The sequence below is a fragment of the Drosophila montana genome, unplaced genomic scaffold (assembly GCF_035044405.1).
Source record: "Drosophila montana isolate Dmon_TW-CO22-7 unplaced genomic scaffold, ASM3504440v1 contig_2556_1, whole genome shotgun sequence".
Lineage (NCBI taxonomy): Eukaryota > Metazoa > Arthropoda > Insecta > Diptera > Drosophilidae > Drosophila > Drosophila montana.
The window spans coordinates 288,281-309,653 of NW_026997420.1; the positions used below are offsets into that span (position 1 = coordinate 288,281).

General features: G+C 40.3%; 1 protein-coding gene across 1 annotated transcript in view; it reads left to right on the top strand.

The window, feature by feature from the left end:
* Positions 1 to 21,373, top strand: part of Atg2 (Autophagy-related 2) — a gene marked incomplete at its 3' end in the record, with an annotated part of 359,806 nt that overhangs the window by 265,468 nt on the left and 72,965 nt on the right. The window contains exon 15 of the mRNA XM_064682913.1: positions 9,871 to 10,097. Within this exon, the coding sequence (XP_064538983.1) occupies positions 9,871 to 10,097 (227 nt within the window). The remainder of the gene's footprint in view (positions 1 to 9,870; positions 10,098 to 21,373) is intronic.

The window sequence follows — 21,373 nt, forward strand, 5'->3', positions numbered from 1 at the left end:
CGGCCCTTTTAAAGTAGTGTCTGGCCATAGTATGGTCAAGTCGCAAGTCAAGGAGTAAGAAAGAGGATATCCCGATTAGCACAAAGGTTCTACTGGCCAGGGATGCTCCAGGATGCCGCACGACACGTAAAATTAAAAGTGTGTCAAAAATTACGGAACCTTGGGCCATCCTTTGCGATGACTTCGTGGGCACCTTACCACGCTCGAAGCATGGGAATACGATGTTATTGGTATTCGACGATGCGTTCAGTAAATGGATAGAATTGGTCCCCTTGAGGAGAGAAACAGCAGACAACCTACAGAGGGGTTTCCGCGACCGAATTCTCTGTCAATTCGGAGACTCTTGGAAATTCGTATGCGACAAAAGGGTGCAGCCGGACGTTCAAGGCTTTTCTGAGTACCATCGGCGTAGAGGGGCGATACACGGCACCGTTCGGCCCTCAGGAAAACCCACCCGAGCGGACGAACCGGACGGTCGGACGGACGAACCGGACGAAGAGTTACCGGAAATAGCACTAGCCGTGAACACGAGCGTGGCTGATTACACCGGATTCTTCCACATCTTCATAGTATAAGACCGCGAGCATCGTCTCCCGGCGGCCCTGTACGACGAGGTTACGCTCGGCACCGCTATCCAGCAAACGCCAGAGTAGAAGGCCGGGCGTCTGAAGGAAGTATAAGACATAGTCCGTCTCAACTTGCAGCGTGCTTCCCGGGAGCAGGAGAGTCCGTATAATTTGCGTCGGAGGGATTGGCGACCAACTATCAACGGGTGTGGCTACGCTAACATCAGTCTCCAAGGCCGCCAATGGATTTGCAGCAAAACTGGCACCAATGATTTACAGTCCCTACCGGGTTGTGAAGTTCGTTTTGCCCAATATCGTGCGATTGGCGCATGACGGCGAACTTTAGAGGCGGGTAGCCAACATTGCTCAGCTGAAACCCTATCACGGGCCAGCCGAAGAGACCCCAGCGAGAGCGCAAGACAGAGAGGCGACAACCCAGATGCAGAATAGCTTAAGAAGGATTGTAATAATTAACCTTAACTGCACCGTAGGGATCTAGTAGAATTATGCCAAGCTGTATTATAGGGAGGATGGATAGGAACATAAGCTAATGAATTGGTATTATAAATTTCCGTACAGGATCCGTAATGGACAACTCCAGCAAAACGACGGCGAGATGGAGTGGGAGGTCGGTAGCGATTCCAGCGGTGACCTGTTTCCATGGGGCATGACGATTCTGGCTCAAGATTTAGGAGACTCGCCTCCGCCACTGGTCCCTTGGACCTTCGACATCATATTTGGCGACTCGCCACCACCGCCGTTCCTATGGGTATTCGGGGCGTCGATGAGGGACCTGCCGGAACCGCTTTATAATAATTTTTTTGTAAGAAACGAGACATAAAGTCAAACGAGTTTATATATAAAACTAGAATAAATAATTATTAAGAAGAAAAAAACTTAGGAAAAAGGATTTATAGAGTTCAAATAGAAGATCAATTACAGCTTAAGTTTAATTAGAAACAACCCTCAATTTTTAAAATGATAATAGGAGGAGCAGAGGTGTAAGCAGGCTTAAGAAAGTGTTCTCACCACACGACAATGAGAGGGAGAGAGGGTCGTAAGATGGTTACAATTTTAACTCTGTGGCGGAGCAATCCCAGCAGCACCCATCACGCTTACTAATCCTAACCTACACCACAGCGGAGCGATCCCTGCGGCCCTCTCTTTCCATTAACTTAGCTACTCTTTGGTTACTCCAGAAGTAATGTGAACCTGTTTTGAAGTAATCAGCCTCAGCAATCAAAAGTAAGACGAGAGGAAACCTAAACGGTCAAGTTTAAAGAGTATAAGATAATGGTGCACAGAGTCAAATGCCTTACAGAAGTTAGTGTAAATGACTGAGTTGCGGAAAATTTGCAAAGTCGATGTTATTATCTTTTTTTAAATAATTTAGGGATAGCGGACATTTTGGCAAAGCCCCTGTAATTTTTTATATCAGACTTTCCACCTTTCTTGTGGAGAGGAATGAAATACGATCCTTTCCAAAGAGATGGAAAGACAGAAGATTCAAGGGATAGATTAAAAAGGTTTAGCAATGGACGAAGAAGGGAATAACTACACTCCTTGAGTAGACAACTAGGATTATTGTCAGGCCCAGGAAAGTAAGAAGATTTTAAAGAATTTATACCACAAAGAAGAGAGGAATGCGAAAAAAAAGAGCACGTATAGAACTAGAGGAAATAATATTATAAGGGTAGAATTATTATTAGGACAGACAGAAGAGTAAGTTGATTGGAACAAATTAGCAAAGAGGTTAGCAGAATCATTGCTAGCTTTATCCATTCCGCGTATATGTTTCATAATAGTAATTATACATCCATCCGTTAGTTATTCGCTTGGTGGAGATCAGAAGGCACTGATCGATTCCAGCGGAAAATAAAATATAAAACAGTCAAAAAAAAGCTTTACCATCCCGAGAGAAAAAGAAGATGGCAAACTTAAAGATTTATGCTTCAAGTTTACCAAATTATAAAACTGTCTCGAATATTGGTCAAATTGCCTTCTGCAACGAGTAATATAATTCTCATAGCACTGATAATTCAGAAAAAACATGTTCGACTATAAATGAACATGAATAATCTAAAAACAATTTCAAATATTCTAATAAACACAATTTTAGAAAAATAATTTTTTTAGCAATTAAATAGCAACAAGCGTACAAAATCAGGTCAGAATTATGAAGGAAGAAATAGTAAACATAAAATATGCCATTCAATGCGCAATATTAAATATAATAAATACCCTTTTTTAAATGAATTAGAATTAACGAAAGCCAATAAAATTGTCCAGAAAAGTAGCATATCTTTCTTGGTCGATATACCTAACTAAACAGCAATTTGAACCAACTACTTAGGAAAAGTTATTAATTAATAATTGTCTGTTTGGCTGGCTCGAGGTCCGGGGTTTTTTTATCCAAGACAAAATGAAATAACGCAATTTGTTTGAACTTAACCAATATATTTCGGCTGCACTTCGGCAACCGTCTACAGGGCACTAACACAAAAACAATTAACATTAAGATACTATAATAATATTAAAACAATTACATAAACAATTTAAAAACATACATTCATTTACACGTCTGCGCTCTTTGACGTGGAGATTGAAACTATTTGACAATTCAATAGATGTCTGTATAAGTGAGCGCAGTTTTCGGTGTCTGTTTTGTAGTTTAGTCGTCTGTTGTTTGGTGTGTTTATTATGTGTAACATTTCTAATGTATGTCTTTTGTTATAGTGTTGTTCTTGTTGTAAAATTGTCGTCGCATCGAAATTTGGCGTGTGGTTGCTTTTCATACAGTGGGTCATGAGTGCTGTTTTTTGAATATTATTTTGATGTCTTAATTTGAAGTCAGATTTGTGTTGAGTTATTCTTGTTTTTAGCTTTGATTTTGTTGTGCCGATGTACACGCTGTTGCAATTGTTGTTATTATCCCCGCCACATGGTATTTTGTAAATTACATTACTTTTGTTCATCATTGGTATTTTCGCTTTTGTATTATTAAAGAATTGTTTTAACGTATTTGTGGGCCTATGGTGTGATATGCGCACATATAGAGTACACACTTTACGCAAAATATATCAAACTCACACTGTAACACTTTGTTGCAGTGTTTACATATGCACATTCCAAGTGCATACATATGTAAAATGACCACACATATATGTGTGTAGGCAACAACGCAGCGTCAGCGGTTCCCACGCAAGCCGGCTGCGCACTACAATACATAAGTGCACATAACATACTCTCTCCCAGCGCGGCTCTCAATGCTGCATACATATATAAGTATATAATATAACCGCTCCGCTGCCGGCGTCGCTGGCAGCGCAGTTCGCGCGGTCTTAGCTAAGCAGTACCTAAGTAAAGATTGTAAGAATCATTCAAACACCAAGAGCCACAGAATAAAGTTTGCATTGGAGCAGAAGCTCCAATGAATAAAAGAACAAAAATTGGAACATTTTACTACATGTCGACCGTGACATGGTCACTAATCCCTGCCTGGAGGCAGTAGAAGGATAACATATACATACATAATTAACAACAAAAGCGGCAGCAACTTACGTCGATGGAAATTCACACGGCGGTGGAACTAAAATAGTCTGAGTGAGTAAGGTGGTTACAAAAGTGCGTCGCAAAAGAAAAGAAGATTAAAGGCCAGTTCCCCGGCCGTTGATCAAAATCAAATAAAAAAAACCAAGAAATCAAAGCTGAGATATGCAAGCTATTATATAATAGCAATAAGCAAGAGAGCTAGATTTCCTCACTGAAGAGGCAAAGCGACTTAAAGCAAAAGTAACACCTTCTCCTCAAAATATCAAAACCATAAATAATAATACAAAAATTCCACCGCCACAGAAAAAACAGCTGCCCAGACCAACAAAGAAGTGCCCAGAAGATTGCGAGGGACCACTTTTCACCACGGCCTGTGCGATGACCAGCACCGGCACCGCCTGAGCCCATAGGCCCCGGACTACTGCAGCAGAAAAAAAAAAAGCAAATATAACAAATTTAAATCAAGTTTACATTTAAACCAACAAAGTGGATTACGTCAGCCAGGATACTGCTCCTGTTGAGCAAAGGGATGCACCGAGCCTGGCTGAGCCTTTAGAGGTGTATCCAAACGATGGACCCCGCCCACCCACATTAACTGAGTACAGGGCAAGACAACTGAAGAAACCACCCAAGAAGACGAAGCTTGGTGGACGGATAAGAAAACTTCTCCGAAAAAGACGACTGGAACTGGATTTACAGAAAACATACACCAACGGGAAGTCATTTAAGGTCAATCTTTTTTTGATTTCGTGTTTTATTTCTTTATGGTATATTGCGTCCGATGTGTTTGTCATTCTTCTCATACAGCTTAGTGCTGTATTTTGTAGCATGCAGAAGGGTATATATGCGATCTTGTGCTCTATTCAAGAGGCCACCAGCTTCGTGCGGTTGATGTTCTTCCGCAGAGGTGAAGAGATTCGGAAGGTGTGCACTTCTAGCGTTGCTCTAAACTATGCTCGTCGGATTTGGCCTCTTCTTTTCTTCTTTTCCTCTTCCCTTCACATATCACGCCTTTTGTGCTCAGAGAGGTTAAGTGCACTGACTGTATACTAATAAGATGAAGGTCCAATAGGATGTATTCGGGCTGTACCCACGTACAGAATTAATATACATGAGAACGGCGGACTGTTATGTGAGAATTTCAGTGGCTAGGGTGCGGTAGGTGTTGATCGCTCCCTTTTCTTTACCCTCCCAACCTTGGTAACTCGTGATTAACTTGGGTGGTTACCCCTTTACTAATGTTTTATTTAATTCAACATATACAATATGACTTCAGCGTAGGATCGTACCGGCGACGGACCTTTCTATACAATTTATCGGTACATTTTAATTAAAGTAAACTTCAGATAACAATCATCTGATCCATATAAGAATGCTTTACTCTTTAGCTTTTCCTTTTTTTTCTTTTGCCTAAACTACGGTGTAACATGGCGGTGTTAAACTATTATATATATTCATGTTAATACACGAGCATTCCGAGTGCGATAAAGCCGATTAAATAATTCGTTCGCCAATAATAGGCCGTACTCACTGTAAATTATATTCAGACTTGTCACTCACTGTTATATCCATCGGTGCAGGTTCGTTGGGCCCATCGAAAGTGCAGTTGGTGTGGTGCCTTAAAGCTTTTGGTAGCTGTGCATAAAGAAAATTATTTAAACGGAAATCGCTGCTACGGGTAACGCTACTATGTACTCACAGGAAATTTGTATATTAAGGTTACATTAAAAAAAAACAATAAAGAAAGCAAAGAAAATAATTAAAATCTAAGAATCCAAACTCAGATTGGCTGGCCTCCAGACAACATCAAACAGCTGATAATCCTATGCGGCTTGACGACGGATAATTCCAACTAGAACGCATGCGCGCGAGACATCGAACGAGCTAAACTATTCGATTGCGGTTAACTCTATTTCGTTTCCAGATAAACACTTCTCTTTCACTCCTTTGTGTCACACCTACGCTTCACGCTATCAAGCGCGGCTATACTCTGCCGAGTAAGATAAGGTATGCAAGACACAACTCGGTCGTTTTAAGCATTAGACAAATATATAGCGATGAAAAGGGCCGGTGTAAACTTTAAGTTGAGCCAACTGCGCCTCAGCCGGTGTGAACTGGAGCTTAACTAATTCGCCGAATAATCGCCGAAATAGGGGCGGTGATTGAGTATGGGGCTCTTTCGGCCGGTCGCCGGATTATGTTTAATGTTTAGAACGCGGGGGCGCTGATACGCAACGCCACCTACATTTGTCGCTTGTGATATTTAACGGAACTATGGCGTGATTGCTTGTCTTATTCTTTGATGCCGTTTCTTGTCGCTTTATGTATAAGGTGCGAAACTGACGCGAGATACAACCGCCGAGGCGTGGGAGCGAGATGACATTAGGCTGACCACCTCGAGAGATAATACTCTACTTTAGTTGCTGGGTATATACGACTTAATATTAAAAGTTTAATTTTTCAAACTTACTGGCCCCCACAATTTATAATCATACTTTTTGGGTGATTAGAGTTAAAGTTTAGTATTCGTCCATATGCTATGGGTTTCATATATCATTTAATTTTAAGTGAGTTGACTACTCTGTTTACTAATGTGTCTAAAAATGGTAGTTTCCCGTCTTGTTCTAGTTCCACTGTGAATTTGATGTGTTTGTGAAACGAATTTAATTCTTTTAGAATTTTGTGTACTTCTGTTTTTTCCGTTACAGCAAAAAGGTCATCTACATATTTTGTCAGAAGTTTTGATTTTGTTGTTAATTTATCAGTAATATTGTCCAACAGTTCTTCCATTATTTTGTCCGCTATTACTGGGGAGGCCGGTGATCCCATTGGCATTCCTTTCTATTGTATGTATCTTTTGTTGTCATATTTAAAATACCTATTCTCTTGAATACAGAATTTAACTATGTCCATAAATAATTGTTTAGGTATAGTTGTGTGTTCCTCCAATTAAGTCCATTTTCGTCTTATTGTGTCCAGTACCAATTCTATTGGTATGCTGGGAAACAGGGATACTACGTCAAAAGATACTAATATTTCGTCTTCCCTGATAGTGGCGTTGTTGACTCTTTCTTTGGACTCTAACGCATTCTTAATGTTGTATTTAGAGTCCGTTGGCAAGTTTCTTAATATTTGTATAATATATTTGCATAGTCCATATGATAGGGAACCGATAGTGGAGCATATTGGTCTCAGAGGTGTTCCTTCCTTGTGAATTTTCGGTAGTCCATATATTCTTGGGGGTACCGCTGTGGTATTAATCAACTTATTTCTTTCGTCCTTTGAAATAAGTCCCATCTTAAATATTTGTGTCACAAGGCTGTTATTCTTTGTCTGTAATCTTGATGTCGGGTCCTGTCTCAATGTTCTATACGCGCATAAGTCATCTAAAATATTGTCATTTTATTATTGTAGTCGTCGCTATACATTGCTAAGGTTTGGTTACCCTTTTCAGAAGATAATATTTTGATATTGTTATTTTCTTGTAAGAATTTACGTGTTGTTATTATTTTCTTTTCTATTTTCTTCTCGCTCTCAAAAAACGCTTTGGAGTCAGCTGTGTTCATCAGATGTTCTATGTTTGGTTTTTCTGTTTCCATATGTTTGGTTTGTTTTTGTAATAAGTTATGTTTGTGTTTTATAAATAAGCTTAATATCTTGGTATGGAAAAAGTGTGTGTGTCTAATGTCTAACGCCTTAGTTATGTCAGGGTGGATTTTGTTGTCAGTGGGCAATTGTTTTGTCAAGTTCCTAATAAAATTAGGTATTAGGTTGGATTTCCTGCACTTTAAAAGGAATTTTAAGCTAGATTTAAATTGAACTAACTTTACCAATGTTATTTGAAATTTGTTAATTGTTTTTCTGGAGTCTTTGTACTTAGTTCTTATTTTTGCATAACTTATGTTTGGTGTCATGCTTTCGGCGTGCCTTCCGTTGGTATTTAATGTTGTATTTGGTGACTTTTCCATTTTATAATTGTATGTTTGGCTAGCTCGAGTTCCGGGGTTTTTTTTATCCTAGACAAAATAAAAAAAAGCAATTTGTTTGAATTTAACCAATATATTTAGGCTGCACTTCGGCAACCGTCTACAGGGCACTAACACAAAAAACAAAAACAATTAACATTAAGATACATTAAATATAATTAAAACAATTCCTTTAACAATTTAAAACAAGTAAGAGGTTCTAGTCGGGAGCTCCCGACTATGGAATACCCTGAACCCTCTTCTTCCAACACCAAATGCAGATCGCGCTACGCGCTCGTTTGATTTAGTAGTAATAAATATAAATGACAAGAAAAAAAAAAATTGTTCCCTTAGCAGGGTCGAACTCGCAACTAACCGCACCACTTACCGCTGCCTCTACTCAAGGGCCACACCAATAACTGTGCTTTAATGAGAAAAAAACCAATTAAAATAACAGCACAGAAAACAATACAATCTTAATTGCAATGCTATTGATAGAATTCAAAGCAGACGCGCATGAATGTGTGTGTGTGGACATGTATACAGAAATTCTTGGAATTTGCGCAGCAGCTATGCTGCTAACATGTGCGCGCAATTTTTCGACAGTACATTTTATTGTAGAATAGAGTAAAGAATATTTGTGTATTCTTAAAAATGCAATTGCATATAAATTGTGGCTTAAATTGATGGGCAATACAAGTTGGATAATAAACTTGATTTATAGCTTTTCGGTGGTAGCTGGGAGGTGGGGATAGGTATAAAATGAAAGATACTTGATATATATATACTATTCTAGAAGCTACATGTTAAGTTTGGTGACTCTAGCTCATATTATTTGCCGAAATTGCTCAAAAAACAAGATTTCGATATCGATTTTTATCGATTACTTGGAAACGGGACAAGTTATCGAACATTTTTATGACAAATAAACAGGGGTTTAATGGCGGATACATATGAATTAGATGTGATTTTATGCTATTGTAAATGACAGGATATGAATAAGATTAATAAAAACTCAGTAATAAAACTATGTATTCTGCTCCGAAAACTATTTTGTTGTCAAATGTATACGATTTTTTTTTTAAATTAATATTTTGAAAAGCACGGAATACAAACCAATTGTCATGAGCTTTAATTGGCTTGACTAAAAGCCTGCGAGTATCTTAAGATTCTTGAAGTAACGAATAAGCCCTCGGCCCACTCCACTTCGCAATCAGGACATTTGTGAAATTTTTTTCTTTTTTTTTCATTCCTAAGGGCTTGTTTGTTTTTAAAACAAGTAATTAAGGATATATTAGGCTCGCCAAAGATTTAATACACTTGTAGACATTTTCTTTACGGCTTTGAAGAGTTTTTTTGTTAAAATAGTAAATCTTGTATGTGCAGAGTTTATTGAAATTATTTTATTAAACTAATCTTTGACCGTTGGATCGTTCTATGACAGCAAAATTGTGGGTGTATAGTGGTCCGATGTTGATAAGATTTTGCATATATAATGCTTCAGATCGTTCCAATGACAACTATATGATATAGTTGACCGATCCGGCCGGATCGATAGCTTTAAAACTGAGAGACTAGTTCGCATAGCAACAGACAGACGAACAGACGGACTTGGCTCTATTAGCTCGGCTGTTGATGCTGACCTAGAATTAATATATTGTATGGGGTCAGAGATATGTATATACTTCTAAGCATTACACATTTAATGACAAAATTATAATACCCTCTACTAGGGTATAAAAATACTGATGTGTAAATATTTGTATATTTTTTATTTTCTTTTGAAGGATAATTTTGGTATCGAGAAGATATACGTCTCCGAAGACCCACTCCAAATAGTTGACAATCACTTCAGCTTACCCAGTGAAAAAATTGATCTCCTACGACCTCATTCGTGTTTTCCAATACCTGAGGAAAGCTATACATTATGTGAAATGACATTTACTTGGCATCTGTTTGGAGGAAAAGATTTTCCAGAATTTATTATTAGCCACAAGTCAACAGATAATACGAGGTATGTAAAATGGCTTTAATAAAATATGTATAAATATAATTTTAGTTTGGGTACTCACAGCTGCCTGCAAAGCTATATATTGTAGACTCAGGCAGCTTTGCTAAAACAATATATAAGGACATATAAAGATATGTCATTAATGTCAAGAGCAGCTTAACGCTTATTCTGAGTCGGCAGTACTTTGTTAGCTTATGCTTCTTCGAAGCGATACTCGACCTATAATTAAACGTCCTGCATTCTACACAAGTGATGTCGAACATCGATTCACGCTGAGAGCCCGCTACCGGGATACCAACAATATTGGCTCAAACAGGACGCCTACCGACACCATTACTGGATTCATTGTTAAGGCAACTTGCATTATTTATACATATTCTTTTTCAGCATCAATAACCGAGTTGATGAAGCCATGTTCATATCGCGGAATGAAATTAATGAGTTCGACTATATTTTTTATTAGAGAAATAATTAACATATAAGTTTCTAATAATCTTATGATTTGAAGAATTTGAGCTATAGCGCTATATATCAAAATATTATTGTATATTGACTAAAGGGCTCGCGAGCACAGTCGACAATAGCCTTCACACGGGTTCTTTTTGGATTTGTGTTCTTTTACAGTTAGATGTAAAGAATTTTAAAGGCTCGTAGGTGCTGACTGGTTCATTGTCCAAAATTCAACTAACTCTAAAGAACATATTTTCTTATAATGCAAGATAGCCATACTCCCTAAAATCGCTGACATTGTGCCTCGTACATGGTCTCGTATATCGGCCGGCAGCGACTGCAACTTTTGTTGCCGTTCAATGCCCGCAAAGGCCACTGACAGTGCAGCACAACACGCTAGTTATGCGTGATTGGTTATTGACCCGCTCTGTTGTTGGGTAATCGTGTTAACTCCCCCCTCGCTTAAGTAAAGTATGTCCCTGAAACCTTTGATGAGAGCCAGAATGTTTCGTTGACCTCGAGTCGCCTGGCACCTCTTGTAGAATCTGAAAGAGGTAGACAGACCAAGAAAATAGTAGCGGTCAATCCATATATTAGGGGCCATTTAATCAATTCCTTCTCGATTTCGCCATTGTACCGCACGTTCTCTATACTCAGTCTTTGTAAGTACAGTTTACTTCATATTTCATGGTGGCCTGTTACATTGAGCAATGTTTTCGCCGCTGGGCCAGGAAATTTGTTCACATAATTGTTTAGGTTACGGTATAGAGTACGATTTACCAAGACCTCTTCGTCGTAGCACTAATCATTGAACATATAGAATGGACAACTAGAGTAAATGAATGGGACCATGCTTATTTTTATCGACTGGTCCAAACTCCTCTTCGTTTTTGTTCGGGTCCGCGACACGCTCACATGCTCAGACAGAAAGAGAGCAAGAAATACATACGACGTTGCATGACGTTGACCTAGCGATTTACTTGGTGCAAGAGGGTTGATGATTTTGTTAGTACACTTAACTTAGCGATTGTGCTAGACCAAAGATGCTAGCAATTTATGTGATCCCAAAGGGTTTGCTCTTTCGCCAGCAATTTTTACTTAGCGATAAAGCTGTCGCAAAGGGTTTTGGTAGTTTTTTAAAACAAATTATTATTTTATTTAAAAAATTGCCTTTGCATACAAACATACATACTAATAACCTTATAATTAAGAAGCTGCATTGCTTTTCGAAGCTGGTCTTCTGGAGAGCCCGCAGCAACTCCCTTTGATATGGACTCTGTTATAAAAAGTTTATCATTTATTTTAAATTTTTTCGTTTTTTTTTTATATAATACATACAAATTAACACGTGATAAAAATAAATACACTACAATATTTATAAATTTATTTAAAGTTTTCCAGTTGAATAAAATATGCACATGCAACTCATAACTTTACTTTACAAATGACGCGTTTTAAAGTTTCCTCGTGCCAGACAGAATCACAAGTAAAGGGAAGCTACACATTGAGCTTGTCGCCTAAACAGTTCTTGACTGCAAAATCTAGGGAACTCGGAAACTTTTTATTGTTCGTCATCAATTTTTTGAGACGAAGAATAGACCTCGTAATAAAAAATTCTTTCGCACTTTCGTTTTGATCGGCATGCATAGCATTACCATTCGCTAAAGAATTTCCTAACGACTAGTAATGCATAAGATGGATAGTAGTCATCTTTTTCTGGGGGCCATCGCATGACCGTTCGTTGGCGAATTACCTAACAAACGGTGAAGCATTAGATCTTAAGTAAAGGCAGAACACAGAGTATGTATGTCTAGGGATTGTTTAAATGTATGTGTGTGTATGTGTCCGCACAAGCAACAATTCGCACAAATTCAATTTCTTCTCAAATGTCGGAATAATATGAACTCAGGGGGTTGCCACGTCGATGCGAAATTCTTGCATATTTCTTGCCTAAAGCGTTGGCATGTGTGCATTTAAAATTTTCTGGACTTGCATTTACTCACACACACTTATTATGTATATGAATATAAGCATTTATGCGTTTGTGTGCCTGTTGGTGGTAACAAGATTTGAAGTTTTTGGGGTTTCTAAATTTCGAGCTCTACACACACACGCACACACACACAAATGTGTGAAAAGTTTATTATTGGCACGCGTCTGACGCGTGCCCTTCTTTTTTATGATTTCTGGTTTGGATTGAATAAACTGAATTGAAAGCTAAATATAATATGTCACTAAGGAAGCTTTTTCATATAGATCCCTGGAAAATCTTTGGAGCAAGAAACGTCACCCACCAAATCTTTGACCCCCATTACCACCAAGGAGGAATGGATTTTTCGAAAAGTATGAAACACCCCTCTAATGATTTTGAGTTTAAGTCCGATCGGATGGGTAGCAAAAAACTCTCATAAAAATGTTTTTCGCTTATTAACCACTATTGTGGGTGGAATTATCCAAATCATTGAGACTCGTATTCATTAAGTTCTTGTGTAGAGCTTTGAAAATAAGTTTGAAGCAAATCGGGCACAACTTAAAATTTCACTAAAAAAATCTTTGAATCGCACTTTCCACCGAGGAAGCTTGAATTTTGCGAAAAATGTGAATCACGACTGAAATGATTTTTCATATAGATTCTTTGAAATGAATTTGAGTGCGAAATGTCACCCACCAAACTATTTATAAACAAGTAAGAGGTTCTAGTCGGGAGTTCCCGACTAGGGTATACGCTGAACCCTCTTATTCCAACACCAAATACAGCTCGCGCTACGCGCTCGTTTGCTTTAGTAGTAATAAAGATAAAAAAAAAAAAAGAAGTTCCCATGGCAGGGTTCGAACTCGCAACTAACCGCACTACTTGCCGACGCCTCTACCCAACAGCCACACCAATACTTAAGTCTTAATGAGAAAAAGCAATTTAAATAGCAGCACAGAAAACAATACAATCGCAATTGCAATGCTGTTGATAGAATTCACAGAAATTCTTGGAATTTGCGCTTGCTGCCCCAAAAACGTGGTCAGCTAAAACACATTATCTTTTGTGTTTCTTAACCGATCTCGATGAAATTTTCATATTTTTTTTATTGTACTATAAAGTATTCATTATTTTCAAAATGACAACTGCATTTAAATTGTGGCTTATATCGATGGGCGGCATAAATTTGTTTATTTACTTGATTTATAGCTATGAGGTAGTAGCGGGGAGGTGGTGATAGGTTTAAAATGAAAGATACTTGATATATATACTATTCTAGAAGCTACATGTCAAATTTGGTGACTATATTATTTACCAAAATTGCTCAAAATACAGGGTTTCGATATCGATTTTTATCGATTACTTGGAAACGGGGCAAGTTATCGAATATCGGAACTAGGAACTAGGAGGAGCTAAGATTTCAAGTCTCTAGCTCTTATAGGTTCTGAGATCCTTGCGTTCATACATACGGACGGACACAAAGAAATTTGAGGACGCCAGGGCGGTTATGTCAGCCGAGAAACGGCTTCAGACGTATATCAAGAAGTGCTCGAAGACTTCCTGAACTGTTTGGGGGCAAGAAATCTTAAATCAGCAAGAGGTCCAGACGGGCTGTCCTATAGCATGCTCCAGAGGCTATCAGCAGAAAAGAAAGTAGAGCTATTCACATTCTGAACGAAATATGGCAACGACAAATAATCCCATAAATCTAGAGATTAATAAAAATTGAACCGATCCCAAAAAGAAGCACAGACCCGACTATAGACCCATTTCGCTGCTCAGTACTTTGTTCAAATCGACAGAAGGGCTAATCAAAATTAGGTTTGATCGGCCACCTCGCGCAATGTATTAACGATCTCATAAATGAAATTCAAGAGCTTAAATCTAATATCCTCCATGTCGTGACGGCATGCTTGGACCTACATAAGGCCATTGACTGTGTGTTGGGGGACAGATTAGTACATAGACTTTGGGCCATGAGATTCAGTGCAAGCGAGGTTAGTTGGATCGCAAGTTTTCTCAGCAGACGGATACTCACTGAGGGTAGTGGTTGACAGGGGAGTATGTCAAGGCAGCTGTCTAAGCCCGACGCTATTTAACCTGTACACAGCGGAGGAAAAATTCAACTTTCTCAACCTTTCTTTTAACCCCACAAAGTCTAAAGACATTCACTTCAACAAGCGTAGAGAGCCCCTTTACATCAGCAATAATGGCGTACCGATCCAAGAGACCAGATAAGGTATCTAGGTAGAACAGTGGCAGCAAACAATTCGGCATGTCCCCATATCAGTAGAGCTATTTTGGACGCAAAACAGGTCCTGCGCATTCCTCAATCTGCTAAGCGGATGCACTTTCGGAGTGGACTCCAGAAGGGGTTTAACTCTGTATTAAGCGTTCGTACGCAGCTGACTGGAATACGCATGTTCATTTTTCAATAACCTATCCAAAGCAGCACTAAGTAAAATCAAAACACATTGTAATGCGCACCTCAGAAGGGCACTAGGGTTCATAAAATGCACTCCGATACCCATCGTCTACCACCTGGCTTCGGAGCTCCCTCCCAAATACAGGGTTAAATTTCTGACGGCAAAAGAGTTGGCAAAGGCCATTGCCTATGACCTGCCAGTATGCGAGACGCTTGAGGGTGATAAGGTGATATATAGCAGCTACTCCAGGGAATATAGAGAATTCGCTGGGATACTTAAAAAGATAGAACCGCTCCATCAAAGCATAATCCGATGCAACAAAATCAAGTCCAGCACAGAGTTCTTTAAAGGCGTCAGCAACAGGAAGGGGGAGAGCAATAGGGAAATTATTCTACAAATCCATAGGAAGAAAAAGGAAAAGCTGGTCTCTGAAGGGTTTGAAATGTATTATACGGGCGGGTCCGTCACTAGTCGTCACACTAGCGAAGCCTTCCTATAGGCTAGAACAGGCGAATTTCAAGTTCCTACACTGACAAGCTTCTGTCATCACTCTCAGCAGAACTTATAGCAACTGAGAAAGCTCTTGACCACGCCCTAACTTGGGGCCTCCCACGCGTCGCCATACTAACGGACAGCAAAAGCGGAGTTGCACTGCTAGCCACACCCGACCCGGATAGCTACATCGCCCAAAAAATCCGGAAAAAAATCCAGAAAGATAGCGCGCTAAAAAAAATTGAATTCCACTACATCCCAGTTCATGCATGTATAGCGCAGAATAACACGGTGGAATCAGCCGCCAAGAATGCTTCAGGACGTGGAGCCTTCCTATCAGTGAATTGGACTTTCAAGGACGCCTTAAGCACCATATACAGAACCAGAGCTTCACTAGAGCCAAAAGATATTAAACTATTTAACAGATTGCTCAGTGGCAATGCCTTCGACAAACACACACTCGCTAATATGCGCATCTACCCCGACAACACATTCGACACATGCTACTATACTATCGATAACGCCTCGCACATCATCTTCAGCTGCATTTAACACACAGCCACTCGACAAACTTTCTTATCACTAACCAGACACACCAACATATACGAATTTTTCCAAAAAGGAAATAAACACTGCAGACTAAGAATTAACCAAATTTCTAAATTCTACCGACATCATTTTATAAGACTACAATTTCTTAAAATTTCTGACTTAGCAATTTTCGCAGTAAGGCGGGTGGCCAAATTACCCCACACTTGACACGTCTGGCAACCTAAATCAAAAAAAAAAAAAAGGCTCGGGTCATATCTGCTTGAAATAATTAATAGTAAAAATTCAATAGATAAGAGGCCGAATTGGGGACCCCGACATGAAATTTTACTCTTTTCTTTCTCGTATCGAAAGTCGCTGTCTTGGCCGCCGCAGTCAGACACACACATACAGACTCGTATCGGAATGAGAGCGCCCCTTTTTCGTTGTGCCAAAATTATTACATATAGATGCAATATTTTTATTTTGCGTTATTAGAAAAGCAAGTCGGCTCAATAATAACAAAGCTGCTTAGTGCAGTTCAGTGCAATCATTCTAGCATTCGAAAAGTGCACGCACACATTGCAGTTCGGTGCACAAGAGCTAGCAATACATACATACTCGAACCTAACTGTGATCGGCTCTGCGTTTTGCCTTTGACTTTCGCTGTTTGTCAAGGGCATCCAGTGCACTTTCGCGCGCCTTGTTTTGCTAATTTTAGATGGCGCTGCTATCGACACAATAAACTCATTGGAGCCTACCGACGCTAATTACGACTAGGCCTTGCTTACTAAGCGATTTGATAATAAATTATTGCACTTTTAGGGCCACGTACGGGCTATATTTCCGCAATCAGGTGTCGAGAAGGGTTCTGCAGGCAGCTTATGAGAGCTGCGTGATAAAAACAACGAAAATCTTCGAGCGCTGAGCACCATGGCATCAGCCCAGTAGCTTGCTGACGGACTGACCATCCACATCAAGCAAGCTTGATCAGGGCACCCAAGACAGATGGGAAGAGGCACTTTCAATGAATAAATTCCCTACGTGGAGGGATAAGACAGCATATCATGTTGGAAAACTTGAAGAGCGCTACGGCACATAAACCTAGCTTGAAAAAACTTATTTAAAGCAAATCTTGCCAAATGCACTTGATTTTTAAATTTGTCACCCAATCTGCGCCATAAGGAAGCCAAACGTATGCACCTTTGCTTGAATTGCTTACGAAAGGGCCATAGCTTGCAGCAGTGCATATCAGGCTATTGTAGGCATTGTCAAGATAAACACCACTCTTTGCTGCACATGACTCCAAACTCAAGTCACACGTTTGGTCATTGTGCAAAAATTTTGCAGACTGCTAGAGCTTATCTTCACATATTCCGTCTACGCTGCCTCAAACCTCATCAACTCTCATTTCGACTACCTTTGATCTTGCACCTGAAGCCCTGAACGTCAAGCCTGCTGAGTACGTGCTGCTCCCCTCTGCTATCGTATACGCTGCCGCGCATAACTGAATTCTGCTTCTCAGCTCAGCTTTATCACCAGCAGACTCGCCAATCTGTTCAGCTGAAAACTCAACATTCGAGCGTCTCGGTTTCAGGCATTGGCGAAGCAGCGGTAACCCCTAACTTGTCTGTTGCTGTTTCTGATGATGTTGACAGTAAAATCAGCAAAGTATTTTCCACCGGCACAGTAACAGCCTAACTCTGAAATCGTGAATCGTGAAACGTTGCCGGTAAAAAATTCAATAAATCTTTATTTAAGAGCCAGCGGATCGATCTACTACTTGGTGCTGGTCTTGTTTGTAATGGTCAGATTCGCATGGAAAATAAATTGCCGAGACTCCAGAAGACGAAACTCGGGTGGATTGTCTCTGGCGGACTTTCGCGAAAAACTTCCTTAGCTGTTCTTCACAATATGGCCAAACCATGCCCAGCAGAGGATTCGATCTCCTGCATCGTCAAAAGGTTTTGGGAGGTCGACAATTGCTGTAGCCCTGCACCCATCCTTTCTGATGAAGACGCTCTCTCTGAGAAATTATTTTTGCAAAGCTGCACACGCCTCAGGTCAGGACAATATTCCGTGCGCCTGCCTGCGAAACGAACTTCGATGCCTTGGGTGATTCTTATCATCGCGCTTTAAGACGCATCAAAACTCTTGAATGCAGGCTTAGCAAGAATCATCAGCTAAAGAATAAATATTTTGCGTTCATGCAAAAATATTTAAATCTGGGGCATATGTCGCTTGTCACTAACGAGCAGACTACACCTCAGTTTTTGACGGATCCGTTAAGTCGACATCAGGCGCACATCCATTCAGCCAAAGATTTTTCAACACATCGGTTAGATTTCGTCTTTTTAAGGTTACTGTCTACGGTGACATCTGCAAGATGTATCGTTGCTTGCCCTTAACACCTTTAGAGCAGTTCCTACAATGCATCTTATGACGCGAAAATCCACATGACCGGATTAAAACATACTCTTTGGTTACAGTGACATATGGAACTAAGCCTTCTGCGTTTTTAGCCATCCACAAAGAGCACAAGTTCCCGCTGGCTGCCAAGATCATGCGCAGGGACTTCTATGTCGACGATTTGATCACTGGAAGTGACTCCATCGAGGAAGCCAGTCAAATTTGACAGCAAGTAAGGCCAAATAAGTAAAGTTAGTAACAAGCCATTATCCAATACGGAAATGGTGCTCGAACAAGCCTGCCGCTCTCGAGGCTGAATCAGAGTCCGATAGGGAAAAACTGAAGGAGTTCCACGACGGCACCAGCATTGCTAAAGCGCTGGGCTTAGGCTGGGACCCCAGCTCTGACAATTTGATCTTCAACTTTTCAGGAATAATATTCAAAAGCTCAGGGACGAAACGAAGCATTTTGACAACAATAGCCAGATTCTACGATCCGCTGGGATTAATCTCACCCATCATCAACAAGCTGAAGATTTTTCTTCAAGCACTTTGAAAGGAGAAAGTCAACTGGGTCGAAAGCCATTGCATTCAGTTTGGGCTCAGATCACTTCGCAACTCTCATTTGTTCGTAGTCTCATATGTAGTCTCGTATTTACATAATATATGAGTTGCAAGGAGTTGTCGCATCGTATCTGATGTGTTCAAAATCTAGAGTAGCACCCCTTAAAACGCTAACGATCCCGAACGCTAATCTACAACGTCGCCGCAGACAATCAGGTCAAATGCAAATATCATTGTTGGACTGACTCAAATATAGCGCTGGCATGGATACGAGAAACGCCTTCTAATTTCAATGTTTTCGTTTCCAACAGGGTATCACAAATCCAGGTACGTACCATGACATGACGGCATCATGTGCCGTCCCAGCTGAACCCTGCTGACATTTTACGTGGATGCATGCCGCTGGAACTCATAGAATCGCAGCTTTGGCACAACGGACCGGCATTCAAAGGGATCTGACAGCATCGTGCCAATTTAAAAATTAATTTCGAAAGCTTCAGCGTACTTTCGCATATATTTTTCGATTTATTACGAATATTCAAACGAACTCACCTCGTTCCAAAGATTTCTTAACTCTCGACGAAATTGAACAAGAAACATCTGCTTATCGAAAGTATTCAGACTACACATTTCATTGAGGATTACAAGTCACTCTGCTCCAACGAGCCGCTGCCACTTAAAACCGAACTCCGATCTCTGCATCCCATATTAGAATCCAAAGGACTCATACGCATTGGTGGTCGGGTTCAGAATTCAAAGTTTGCATACGAAGCCAAGCACCCTTAACTCTTACCCAACGAGCATCCAGTAGCCTGCGCATTAATCATGCATTATCATAACTTTATTCTACATGCTGGCCCGCAGTTTCTGCTTGCGCCCTTGCGACAACGGTACTGGCCCATTGGAGGACTTAAGATCGTTTCTAGAGTCGTCAACAAATGTGTTCGTTGCTATCACATGCGACCTAAAATTTTGGAACAAGTCATGGCTCCACTATCAGAGTAGCGCGTGCAACCCAGTCCTACGTTCCACGTAACTGGCATAGACTTTTGCGGCTTATTACTCTTTAAATCGGAGGTTGGAAATCGTGCGCCAACAAAATGCTACATTTCCATTTTCGTATGCTTCTAAACAAAGGCAACAAGCCGAGAGCTTGTAGAAGACCTATATACACCGTCTTTTTTTTATTTATTTATTTATTTATTTATTTATTAGTGGTCGACAAAACGAGTGTCTTCCTAATTATTCAATACATTATATTTACAATTATGAAATTTAGATGCTAAAAGCCTAGGTAGAGAACACAAATTTCTAATAGCATCACCGACCGATGGAGGTGTTTTATTTGCCAGTCCGGCCAGCTGTGCCCCTTTTCACAGCTAATTTTGTCAGTGACGCTATTAGAGCCTACATCTAAGAAGAAGGGTGCAAGTAGGAAAAAGTTCTCTTAAGTAAAATTAAAAATAATCTTAATTTGCTATATTATTTAAGAATATATCATAAATAGGAGAAAAGAAAGTAAAAAGATTGTTAATAAAGTAAAGAACTGTATGCTAGATATACAGAGTGTTAAGTAGATAGGATGAAGACATAGTATTGGGAAAGTAATGGGAAATCACCGACCCGGTGGGGGAAAATTTACAGCCTGTCCGGCAAGCTATTTTATTTGCTGCGCTGAAGCGATTCATCAGTCTAAGAGGCAAGCCGAATTCTTTTTGCTCTGACTATGCGACCAATTTCGTCGGCGCACGAAATGAACTGGAAAGGAAACCTTTCATGAGTGAGCCTGAACGAAGCCTGATTGTCAACGAATGCTTGGCACTCCGCACCACTTGGCAGTTCATACCGCCACGATCGTTACATTTTGGTAGCCTATGGGAAGCCGCAGTGAGGGCAGCTAAATATAATATTTACCGCGTCGTTGGGAATGGTGTTCTCTCATTTTATGAACTTGGAACCCTTATTTTCCCTTATAAAACCGCTCTGTCCCATTACAGAAGATCCTAGCGACTTGGAGGTACTTACCTGGCCTGGCCACTTTCTTTGGCTTAGGTCCAACGCTTTTATTGACGAGCCCGACGTAACGCAACTGAACATCGATCGTCTTAGCCGCCGGCAACGTGTTTACCACATGCATCAGACCTTTTGGAAGAAGTGAAGCATCGCTTACCTCTCACTGCTGCAGGAGCGTGGAAAGTAACGGGCATCCAAGGGAAATCTTCAGAATGGCGACATCATGCTGCTTAAGGAGGACAACATTCCCCTTTTGAGATGGCCTCTCGGACGAGTCGGCAGAACAATACATGGAGATGACGGTGTCGTGCGAGTGGCCATCATTCGAACCGCAAGCGGACCGGTCGAGAGGGCTATCACAAAGATGGCCGTTCTACCTATCGAGACCACTTTGGGGGAAGCATGTTCGCAGCAGAACATCAATTA